Source organism: Leptopilina heterotoma, unplaced genomic scaffold (genome assembly GCF_015476425.1).
Source record: "Leptopilina heterotoma isolate Lh14 unplaced genomic scaffold, ASM1547642v1 Lhet_169, whole genome shotgun sequence".
Taxonomy (NCBI): domain Eukaryota; kingdom Metazoa; phylum Arthropoda; class Insecta; order Hymenoptera; family Figitidae; genus Leptopilina; species Leptopilina heterotoma.
In genome coordinates, this window is record NW_025110885.1 from 899,983 (window position 1) to 912,523 (window position 12,541).

The following is a 12,541-nucleotide window of genomic DNA, read 5'->3' on the forward strand; positions in this document are numbered from 1 at the left end:
ATAATTAAATTCTTCATAAGAATTTTATAAACATTGTTTTAAATAATTAATTTTTTCGAAATATAATAAATATTATAAAACATTATAGTAAATAATTGAATTTTGCAAAGAATTTTATTAAATTGCCTGAAAATAATTGAATTCATTCGAAGAATTATTTATGTAAATAATTGAATTCTTGAGAAAATTTTATTCAAATTCAAAAGAATAATTGAATTTCTGTGAAAAATTCTAATATTTTTGTAAAATAATTGAATTCTTCCAAAGAATTTTAAATAATTGATTTTTTCGTGTAATTGAAATTAAATTATTAAGAATAATTACATTTCTCTAGCATTTCCTGTAAAATAGTATTTAAAATAATTGAAATTTTTCAATGAGTTTTATTATTTATGAAAATAATTAAATTCTTGCTCAGAAATTAAATCAAAAAATTTTTTTTTAAAATTGAATTTCCTTGAAAAAGGGAAAGTAATTGAATTATTGTGAAGAATTGTATAAAAATTTTGTTAAATAGTTGATTTTTTCGAAATTTTTTTGATAATTTTATTTTAAATTTAATGAATTCTTGTGGAAATTTTAATATTTATGAAAATAATTGAATTTTGGATGAATTTTATCAATTTTTTTTTTAATAATTGAATTTCTTTTGCAAATAGTAGATTTTAATAGATAAGTGCTTTTAATTTATATACTAAAAAAAATAACCAAATGTATTCAACGAAATTTGAAAACTTTGTATTAATTAATAAATAATAATTGACAAATTTTGTTATTTCTCAGTGTAAAAATGTTTTCTTTTAATTTTTAATAAGTTGGTTGAATTTAATAAATTTTATAAATTTTATAAATTTAATGAGTTTCATCTATTACATTGCGGTGGAGTTAAAAAAATGTTTCTCTCTAGCATTTTTTTTTTTTTTTGTGAGAAATTTTTTTTTCAAAGAATTATACTTGAAATGACATCGATAGGACACAGTCAGCAATGGACTATTGTGAATGGAGTTGAGCAATCAGTCTCCATTAATTAGCCAAGGCTGTGCCAGAAGTTTAGTGCTTGATTACTGGTGTGGTGACTGAGGCTTGAAATTCGAATGGAGAACTAAAATAGTGTAAGTGGAAATCTGCAGGTAGCCATATTTATTATCGACTACCGTCTTTTATCTGCCAGTTGCGTTCAAGCCAATTTGCAATTAACTACAAACACTGGCTTGGAATTCTGATTCCAATAATTTATCTCAATTCCCCTTCCATTGCGAATCGCGCTTTTGGCACGATATCTATGTACTGATTCGAATTGATATTATTTTTGCCGCTTAATTTGACGAACGTTTTGGATTTATTTTTTTTTTTTACTGAGAAAATTGAGATGGAATATTAAAAATTAAATGTCAATTTAAAAAAAAAAACTATAAAAAAATATAAAGTTAGTAAAATAATTTCTGAAATTTGTTAAAATCCAGTCTGACTGTTAATGGACTTATACTACTGAAAAATTGTACTTCTAAAAGTCTGACTGAAAATGGTTTTTACTACTTGTGAAAAAATTAATCTTTTTATAAACATTCTGTCTGACTGTGAAATAATTTTACTACTGGCAAACAAGGTACTTTCGTAAAAGTGTTTGTCTTACTCGAACTGTCTTTGACTACTAATACAAAAATTATTATTTTTTGGAATGTCTGACCGAACCTGACCTCTACTACTTAACATTACTTTTTATTATTATACTTTTTAGTTTTTACAATTACGAATTTAAAAATTTTTTCGAAATGAATAAATTCTAGTTGTAAAATAGAATTATCTTTCCCATCCATTTGTACTTTTAAAATTTTTTGAATTTTTTAATTCGAAGGAATTATTCGAATGGAGATTGTTCAATTAAAATTGTCATTATTCACACATACCTGATAGCCATGCTTTTTGCCTTGAGATGATGCCATCTTTGATTCATTTCATCCAATCGTCGTTGGAGCATAACGGCGTCATCTTGACTCGCCAAAGAACTGAGAAGTTTCCTTCCTGTCCCGTTCAACGAAGCATAAACATCCCGATGGGTCTCGATTTCGGACTGAAGATCCTGCAACACACAAGGGTGAATTCACCTATGAGCACAATATTCCTTCGGTTCAATTCACAATTTCAATTTTAGCAATAAATATAAATTTTTCCTTCTATTTGCCACCGCATTCGAATTCCATTTATTGTAAATTAATTCTACTTTTATACAGAATAATATTTATTTACTAAACTAAAATTTAATTCTCGAAATATTAATTTGTCACCATTTTCCGTTACTAAAATATTTAATTACTAAAATTTAATTACTAGCATTTGTAAAATTAGTAATATATTTTTTCACAAAAGTATTTAATTACTAAACTATTAATTTGATAATATTTTCTGTCACTGAAATATTTTATTACTATAGAAATAAAATATTTAGTTTGAAACATTGAATTACTAAAATATGAATTTGCTAAAATGTTTCATCACTAAAATATTTTATTACTAAAATATTTAGTTACAAAAACTTAATTAGTAGAATATTAATTTACTAAAATATTTAGTTACAAAAATGTAATTACTAAAAAATTCATTCACAAAAACATTAAATTAATAAAATTTAATTACTAGAATTAGTAAAGTTAGTAAAATGTTTCTTCACAAAAGTATTTATTTGCTAACATTTTCTACCAGTAAAATATTTAATTTTCTAAAAATTAGTTTGTAAAATATTAATTTACTGAAATATTTAGTTAAAAATTTAATTACTAAAATATTCCTTTTCTAAAATTTCCAACCACTAAAATATTTTATTACTAAAATTTAATTTGTAGAATATTAATTTACTAAAATATTTAAGTTAAAAAATTACCAAAATATTAATTTGCTTACATTTTCCACCAGTAAACTATTTAGTTTTCTAAAAATTAGTTTGTAAAATATTAATTTACTGAAATATTTAGTTAAAAATTTAATTACTAAAATATTCCTTTTCTAAAATTTCCAATCACTAAAATATTTTATTAATAAAATTTAATTTGTAGAATATTAATTTACTAAAATATTTAGTTTGAAAAATTTAATTACTAAAATATAAATTTCCTAAAATTTTCCATCACTAAAATTTAATTAGTAGAATATTAATAATTTACTAAAATATTTAGTTACAAAAATTTAATTACTAATAAATTCTTTCACAAAAATATTAAATTACTAAAATATTAATTTGCTAACATTTTTCGTTATACTAAAAAATTGTATTACAAAATTTAATTACTAGAATTAGTAAAATTAGTAAAATATTTCTTCACAAAAGTATTTAATTACGAAAATATTAATTTTTGTAATTTATTTATTATATTTGCTGAAATTTTCCACCAGTAAAATATTTAATTTTCTAAAAATTAGTTAGTAAAATATTAATTTACTGAAATATTTAGTTTAAAATTTAATTACAAATATATTTTTTTGCAAAAATATTCAATTACTAAATAATAGGTATAAATTTGCTAAAATTTTCAATCACTAAAATATTTTATTACTCAAATTTAAATAGTAGAATATTAATTTACTAAAATGTTTATTTTGAAAAATTTAATTACTAAAATATGAATTTACTAAAATATTTTGTTACAAAAATTTAATTACTAAAAAATTCTTTCACAAAAACATTAAATTACTAAAATATTAATTAGCTAACATTTTTCGTTACTAAAAAATTGTATTACAAAATTTAATTACTAGAATTAATAAAATTAGTAAAATATTTCTTCACAAAAGTATTTTATTACTAAAATATTAATTTGTTAATATTTTCTATCACTGAAATATTTTATTACTAAAATTTAATTAGTAGAATATTAATTTACTAAAATATTTTGTTGCAAAAATTTAATTATAGGTACTAAAATATTTATTTACAAACTGAAATATTTTTTTAGTGTTTAAATAATTCGAAATATACAGAAACTATTTATTTATAAGGTAACTATAAAAAATCCAAAATAGTTATTTACCAGAAAGTTAAAATATAGCTACTAAAATAATACAAAGTTTTATTTATCAAATTAGAAACTGAAATTAAAAATACACAAAATAATTGAAAAATCAGTTTGTATTTTTTTAATATAAAAATAACTTGAAAATTATTTGTTTCATTTTTTAATTACAGTTTCTCGATAAACAAATTTTCGTCCATAAAAAAATCTCTTCTTATAATACACCTCACACATAAAGTAGAGAGAATCCATTCGCTATATCAGTTTTGCAATAAATGTTACGCGTAGAATCTTTTATATATATATGTACATATTCTATATATCATTTGAGAATATAACGTAATAAAAACGATTAATCTAGAGTTGTAAAATGAAACTATAAATTAAATACCTCTAAACGAAAATTGATGCTTTTCTAATGTAAATAATAATAATAATCACTGGGGGATTCGTGAGTCATAAAAAACTTAACGATTTACTGTTAAATTTTCGATCAATCCCAATATCAAAACAAGTACGCGCGCATAGAACAAAATAGCAATTCTAGGTAAAATTGAACCGGTGATTGTGTCCCTTTAGTGGAAATGGCTAACTTTATGGGAAGCGCGTGTTCCAACAATTTCGTCATTTTGTCGACACAAATATTGCTGAATGTTAGTGAACGGAAATGATTTATGTTATTCCCTCCTCATACATTGGATTGAACAATTGTCATTTATTTACAAATGGCTCTTTAACTTTTCAAAAAAAAAAAAAAAAACAAAAAAAATACGAAAAAAAATACAAAACAGAATTTACAATTTTAATCTTTTCAAAAAGAATAAACTTTAATATTTTCGACAATTTTTTAGCAAAATAAATTCTTAAAAAGTATAAAAAAATAATGAAAGGGGGAAAAATTCCAAATTTGGAAAATTAACAAATCGTTATTTTTTCTTTTAGATTTGGATAAATTTATCTTTTCAAATGAATAATTCGACGCTAGACGTCAACTTCAGTCTTGACCTTTTGTGCATTTATTCTTTCTTTTTATAAATTCGAGAGGGTTTTTTTTCTTTTTTTTTTTTGTTTTTTTCTATTGCGAAGGGTGAGGATTCATTCGACGTCACAGCTCGACGCATCTGGTTTTCGGATGGATGGTCCGTTATAGTATGATATTTGCCGGTATTTCTGCCCCAACTGTCAAGAGAGGTGACGGCTGGCTTCGTGAAAAATACGTGATCAAAAATAACGTACCGACTCCGATTTGGTTATCAAAATGTCCCAAAATCTATCAAAAACAATTGCGTTTATTTTTTTTTCCATTACAAAATCGTTTAAATAATAAAATTAATGTTTTTCTTTCGGTGAAAAAAATTTTAAATTAGAAAATTAAATTTCCTGTTTAAATAAATTTTCACGCTTCTTATTTTTCATTTATTCTAAATTTTCAGTTCGTAGGAAAAATTAATGGAAAATTTAAATAATTTATTTTTCACTTTTTGTTATCTATATTCTGAATTTTATTAAGTGCAAATAGAAAATTAATAAATTTGTAAATTAATATATTAAAAAATTGAGAAATTAAAAAATAAAAAAAATATTGAGTGAAATTTTAAATAATTTTTCCACCTATTAAATTTTTGTGTAATAAAAAAAAAATTCGAAGTGTCTATTTGCAAAAAAGAAAATATTTGTCAATTAGTGGTTAATAGAAGGGAATTTATTTTTGCTGTAAAAATGAATTTTATCAGCTTTACCAAATATTTATACCGAGTTTTAATGGTGACTTTAATGGCGCACTGGTAACTTAATCAACCTCCCAAGACTTATTGTCCAAGCTTTCAGAGTTGTTATTCTTTTTTTTTTTATTTTCCAAGAACGAATGACCTCAGAAATATCTATCGAGATATTACGTAAAAAATAACAAATGGAAAAAAAATCCCCAACGAGGTAAAAAATAAACACTCAAGTTTTCTGCAAAAAAATTTCTTAATCGAATTTAATTAATCAAGAAAATTTTAATTAAATTCTGAATTCTGAAAAGAAGTTTTCATTATAAAGAGCTAGTGATTTTTAATTACATTGAAAATGGACCGTATTTAATAGAATAATTGAAATAATTAGAAATATTTTTATTAAAGAAGAAAAGAATACAAATAATTTTTGTAAATTTATTAAATAATTTGAATCATTAATTTAATTAATTTAATAATATAAGATTTTTTATTTGTTAATAAAAAAATAAATTGTTTCTCTCTCGGGGAAAATAATTCAAAATTTTTCTTCAAATTTACAACGTTCGCATTTAGAAAAGTGAATAACGACTGTCAAGTTGTAAGAGATTGAAAAGAGTTACTTTTGCCGCCAAGTAAAAGAAGAAGAGAGATATTGAACTTGGAAATCCATATAAATCACCAACAATGAATACCCACGTACATGAGAAATTTTTACATATAATGAAATATTTCGCGCACTCAATAAAAACCAAGCTAGAAGTGAAAAATATATATAGCCATTTCCTACGTAAAGAATTTTTCCTTCATGAAATACTCAGAAATATAAATTTTCCCCATTTTCAAAAGTAATATACATTTTATTTTTTTTTCTACCCTTCAAATTGTATAAATTCAGAATATTTTCTTTTTTTCAAATTTCATTTATTATGATATTTATCGCGATTAAAATTAAATAAAATTTAATTAGTATTAATTTCGTTATTTACGAAAATACCAAATTAGTATTTAATTCTACTAATTAGAAAAATACTAATTAGTATAATTTCCATTAGTTATTGAATTTATTGAATAAAGAAATGAAATTAGAAAATAAAAAGAGAGGAGAATATAAAAATGCAAAAAAATCCAATTTTTAATTTTTCCAGTTTTTTTTAATAAATGTTTAAGGAATAAAATTATTTTTTTTTCGAGGGGGAATATAAATTTTCGAGGGAAATGCGTGGGAGAAGAGTGTACTTTACCTTTTCGAAGAGATGCAACTCGGCGATAAGAGCGTAGCAAATGAAGATGAAACGTGCATCTTCGAGATTGCGGGTACGTACCCCCCGAGGGGTAACCTCCTGGGGGACGGTAAACCCCCCGGGCCAGGTACCACCCCTTATGGCACCTTTCCGAAAATCCACTTTAAATTCTACACCTTTGAGTCTCTATTCACTTGTTTGGTAACACTTTTTTCGAAAATGTTTACATTCTGAATATTTTTTTTCTCCAAAAAAAAGAGAGAATAAAATTCTCGCACATTCACAGTTTTAATTTTTTTTTGCACTCACTGCAACTACTTTTTTTCATTCAAAGTGTTTTTTAAATATTATTCAAAATATTTTTAATATTATTCAACATATTGGTTTTACTTTTGGATTTTTTCATAAATAAATAAATAAATATGTGCTTTTAATAGTATTTAAAATATTTCGAATATTATTCAAATTATTAATTTTACTGTTTCATTTTTTCATAAATAAATAAATTAATAAAAAATGGTTTCAAATTTTATTCAAAATATTGGTTTTACTATTAGCAATTTTAAAAATAACAGAATTTAAAAATTTTCTAATTTAAATTTTTATTGAAAACACTAAAAGAAAATTCAATTTTGGACAAATTAGAAATAATTGCAAAAATTCAGTTATTTTCAAAAAAAAAAAAAATAAATAAATAAATAAAATTCTTCTTATAAAATTCAACTATGTTAAAAATTTGAAAAAAATTCTCGTAAAAGTCCCAATTATCTTTATAAATAACAAAATTCTTCTCCAAAATTCAATTATTTTCATAAATGTCAAAAAAATTCTTTTCCTAATTTCAAAGATTTTCAAAATCTAAGATTTTAATAAAATTTCCCAAAAAGAATTCAATTATTTCAAAAAAATTTTAATAAAAAATTGTTTGTAAACATTTAATTACATAAATAATAAAAATTTCACATGAATTCAATTATTTTCATAAACAATACAATTTTTTTTAAGCAATTCAATTATTTTTATAAAAAATAATTTAAAATTCTAGAAAATAATAATTGAATTAAAATGATAAATATCATTTTAATACACATTCAAATTATTATAGTTTATTAATTAATTAATTGTTGGGTTTTTTCCTAAATAAATGAATAAATAAAAAATTGGTTAAAATATTATTCAAAATATTAGTTTTACTATTGGGTTTTTAAAGAAATAAATAAATTATTCTAATATTATTCAAAATATTTCGAATATTTTGAAAAATATTAATTTAACTGCCAGGTTTTTTTCTAAATAAATAAATAAAACATTGTTTCATAAATAAATAAATAAATATTTTAAACATTATTCAAAATATTTGTTTCACTCTCGATTTTTTTCATAAATAACTATAATTAAAAAACTGTTGCAAATATTATTAAAAAATTCAGAAATATTTCTAAAATTACTCAAAAATATTTCGTATAAAAATTAAAGCATTTTATACATAAAAATACAACTAAAATATTTAAATTATTTTTATTCAAAATAAAATACACCTAATATGACTGAACAAACAAACAAACAGATTTTTTTCTGGATTTGTTATTTTAAATCTAGTTTTTTTATTTATTTTTTATTTTTTTTTGCCAGACAACGTTATAAAGAATTATTTGAGTGTTTGTTCACGATCCTAAGGGACATGGGGGGAGGGAGAGAAAGAATAGCCGACTGGAGTCAATGCTGAATGGGAAAAGATGTATGAATAATGTATAATGGAAAGAATCCCGAAGAAGTAACCAACATCCATGTACAAAAAGCAGGTTTTATCACTGAATCTCTGATCGAATTTTGTCTCACCATTTAACCGAAGAACAAAGATGGGGTGAGGGAGGTGGGGGGAGGGGTGGAATTTGACAAACTTTCTCTAATGGAATCACAAATTATTTTCATTTACAACGTTTTATATTATATATTTGACTTTTAGATTTACTACAGTTAATTTCTACTTTTGCATTCGCATATTCAACAGAATGTAACTTACAAAACATATTCTTTGTGGGGAATTTTACAGTCAAATTTTCTCTCAAAATTAAAAAAAAAAAAAGGAAAACGAAAAGGGAAAATTAAACGATTTTTCGTTTATGTAAAAAAGAGAAAATTAAATAATTATTTTTACACAAAAAAAAGAAATTAAACAACTTTTTGTTTACAATAAATAGAAAATTAAATAATTATTTTTGCCCAAAAGAAGAAAAAATCAACCGATATTTTGTTTACACAAAATAAATAATTATTTTTACCCAAAAAGAGAGAATAAAAAGAAAAAGAGAAAATGAAAAAAAATTTCGATTAAAAAGGTGTGAAAAAGAAAATTGTTTTGGATTTTCTTGCACTTTCTTTTTTTTTTTGCCTGAAATCGGAGTACTTGATAGGTTTCTGGTTAAAGAGGACCATTAGTGACAACCACACGTTAACACTCTTACATGCCATTAGGATTTCCATTAAACCTTCTACACTGATAAAAGCCGAACCTCTCTTTGCAGATAATCAATCAAGCGCCAGATTGCACATTAAGGTTCTTTTAACTAAGAAAAAAGATGATTCGATGTTAATTTTATCCTTGGATCTCTCTTTAATCAAAGGCGAATCTCTTCATCAAGAAACTGAATTGCACAATAAATTTAAATTGATGAGGGAAAATTGGAAAAAAAAATTATGCGAAATAAAAATTAATAACCAAAAGAAAGAAGAAGAAGGGGGAAAATTTCTAAAGGGGCATTGAAACTATTATCGTTTTTATAATTTATATAGATTAAAACTGTATACAAGTTTTAATCAACATCAATTATTTTATTAAGTATATTGAAAGAAAAATTATATTTTAAGTTTTAACTTTGAGACACTTTTTCTTTTATTATAAAACGGAAAATTTAAACAGATTTTCAAATAGAAAATCTTGCAACAAAAAAATAAAAGTGAAAATATTTTCAAGAGGTGATAAAAATATTCAAAAAGAAGGATTCCTTTCTACTTAGGACATTTATTTTTCATTCAAATAATTTTTTAGAATTTTTATTTTCAGTTGAATTTTGTTGGTACTTTTATTTTTCCTTCAAATAATTTTTAGAATTTATATTTTTAGTTGAATATCGTTGGTAATTTTATTGTTCATTCAAATAATATTTGAGAATTTTTATTATTTTGATTTTTGTTTTTTTTTGTTTTTATTATTTTGTTCGAAAATTATATTTTTCATTCAAATAATTTTTTATAATTTTTATTTTTATTTGAATTTTGTTGGTAATTTTATTGTTCATTCAAATAATTTATTAGTATTTTTATAGTTTAAATTGCTCTGTTTATATTTTACATTTTAGTTAAAATTATTTTCTTAGTAATTTTTTGGTCAAATAATTCTTTTAATTGTCTACATTTTTGTTAAAAAATTTTGTAAGTATTTTTATTTTCCGCTAAAGAATAATTTAAATGAAAAATAACATTATTAACAAATAAAATTGAGTTGAAAATGAACGTAATAAGAAATTATTAGAATGAAAAATAAAATTACTAACAAAATAATTTGAATTAAAAATAACTGAACAATAATTTGGAAATTAAAAATAAACTACTAAGAATGTAATTTGAAGTAAAAATAAAAATGCTAAATTTGAATGAAAAATAAAATTACCAAGAAAATAATTTTAATTGAAAATAGTAAAAAATTATTTGAATGAAAAATGAAATTAAGAACAAAGTAATTTGAATTGAAAGTAAAAATACTAAACAATTATTTGAGTGGAAAATAAAATTACGAATAAAATAATTTTGAACGGAAACAATAAAAATACTAAAAAAAAATTAAAAATTAAAAAATAAAATTAAACTAAAAAAAATAATACCATCAAAATAATTTGAGTAAAAGAATAAAAATACTGACAAAATTATTCAAATTAAAAAATAAGAATATCAGACAAATAAATTTAATAAAAAAATAAAATATAAATTAAAAACTAAAAATACAAAAAGAATAATTTAAACCAAACAAAAAAATACTAAAACAAAGTACTAAAAACAAAAATCGAAGAATTTCTCATTTTTTTATGAGAGTTTATTTTTTATGAGTATAATACACAAAATAATTCGAACTGAAAAATAATAATAATAGAAAAAGATCATTTCAATTAAAGAGCAGTGCTGCAAAAAATCATTACAATTAAAAATACCGTAAGTTATGAAATTACTAACGACTGTTACGACCATTTGAGTTAAATCTCCATTTAGAGGGAGAATGAACAAATTTTTTCTTCTCTCTCTTTTTTTTTTAATGCAAAAATTGAAAAATAAAAAAAAAATGAATGCCAAAAGGGCCACAATCGTATATTTGATACTTATTTTGTGGATTGCAGTCGTGGGAGGTTGGAACGAGTGGATTTAACTCGCTGTGCCCTGAGAGAGAATGAGAGAGAGAGAGTGAAGTGCATCGGTACTCCACGAGTGGAAAGGGGGTGGAAATGGACGAGTTAAGCGGCTTTTGGACTATTACTGTGAGGACCACCACCACACAGCATCAGCAGTCCTCGCATTCTGGTTTCATTCGCTCACCGATCAAAATTTTCCCTCTATGATTTTCTACGGTTTAAATGTTACGATAGTTTAAAAAAACCACAAATAAAATCATTCGTCGCGCTAGATTTTTTTTTATTTATTTATTTCACCCAACACCAGAAAATAATAACGTTCCTTATTTTTTTAGGAATTTGAAAAAAAAAGATTTCATGAAAATAATATTTTTTTTCGTGTCTTTCAAAATTTTAATAAATAATAATAAGAATAGAAAATAATATAATAAAAATTGTTATAAACATAAAGTTTCAGAGAAAAAAAATTATGTCTGAGTATGGTTAAGAGGATTTTTCTTCTAAATTTTCGAAAGTGGATTCAAAAAAAAATCCAAGAGCCTTAAAGGAAAAAATGAAATGGAAAAGGAAAACCCTTAAGATTATCTTGCGGATTTTAAAAGAATTTGGAATTCTCGGTGTATATACCAACAGGGAATAAATCGTGGCCAGATATAAGAACGAGAAGATCGTATCAAGCACAGAATCCTACAAAAAATGTTTTTAAATAAAGGAAATAATTTTGATCATTATCGTAAATTACTTTTCATTTTTTAATATTTTTAATCATTTATTTTATTTATCTTGAAAATTAAATTTGTTTTTTATTTGCAGAAAAATATTTTATCCAAATGTTGACACATTTGGATAAAATATTTTTTTGAAAATAAAAAACAAATTCTATTTTTATAAAAGTAACATTTTTTTGGAAATAAAATTTAACAGGAAAAAATATATTCCTATTCATCACACTGTTTGTCTATAATCGCCAATTAATTTTATCTCAAAAACTAATTTTAATTTCATAAAAAAAAAAAAAAAAAAATACGAAAATGATTTTACAAAATAATTTTCCAAGTGACTTAATTTTCCGGAAAAAGGAGAGTGCAAAAACTATGAATGAAAATCGTTTGAGTTATATTACACATAGACCTGCGTTTCACTTTTACTTCCAATTGGCTCATTAACACACTTTACAC

At 22.5% G+C, this 12,541-nt stretch overlaps 1 protein-coding gene across 8 annotated transcripts in view; it reads right to left on the reverse strand.

Moving 5' to 3' along the window:
* The window catches only part of LOC122499558 (dystrophin, isoforms A/C/F/G/H-like), a 557,697-nt gene that overhangs the window by 130,798 nt on the left and 414,358 nt on the right, over positions 1 to 12,541 (reverse strand). For all 8 annotated transcript variants that reach the window (XM_043607986.1, XM_043607985.1, XM_043607988.1 and 5 more), the window contains one exon: positions 1,908 to 2,080. In XM_043607986.1, coding sequence (XP_043463921.1) covers positions 1,908 to 2,080 — 173 coding nt within the window. The remainder of the gene's footprint in view (positions 1 to 1,907; positions 2,081 to 12,541) is intronic.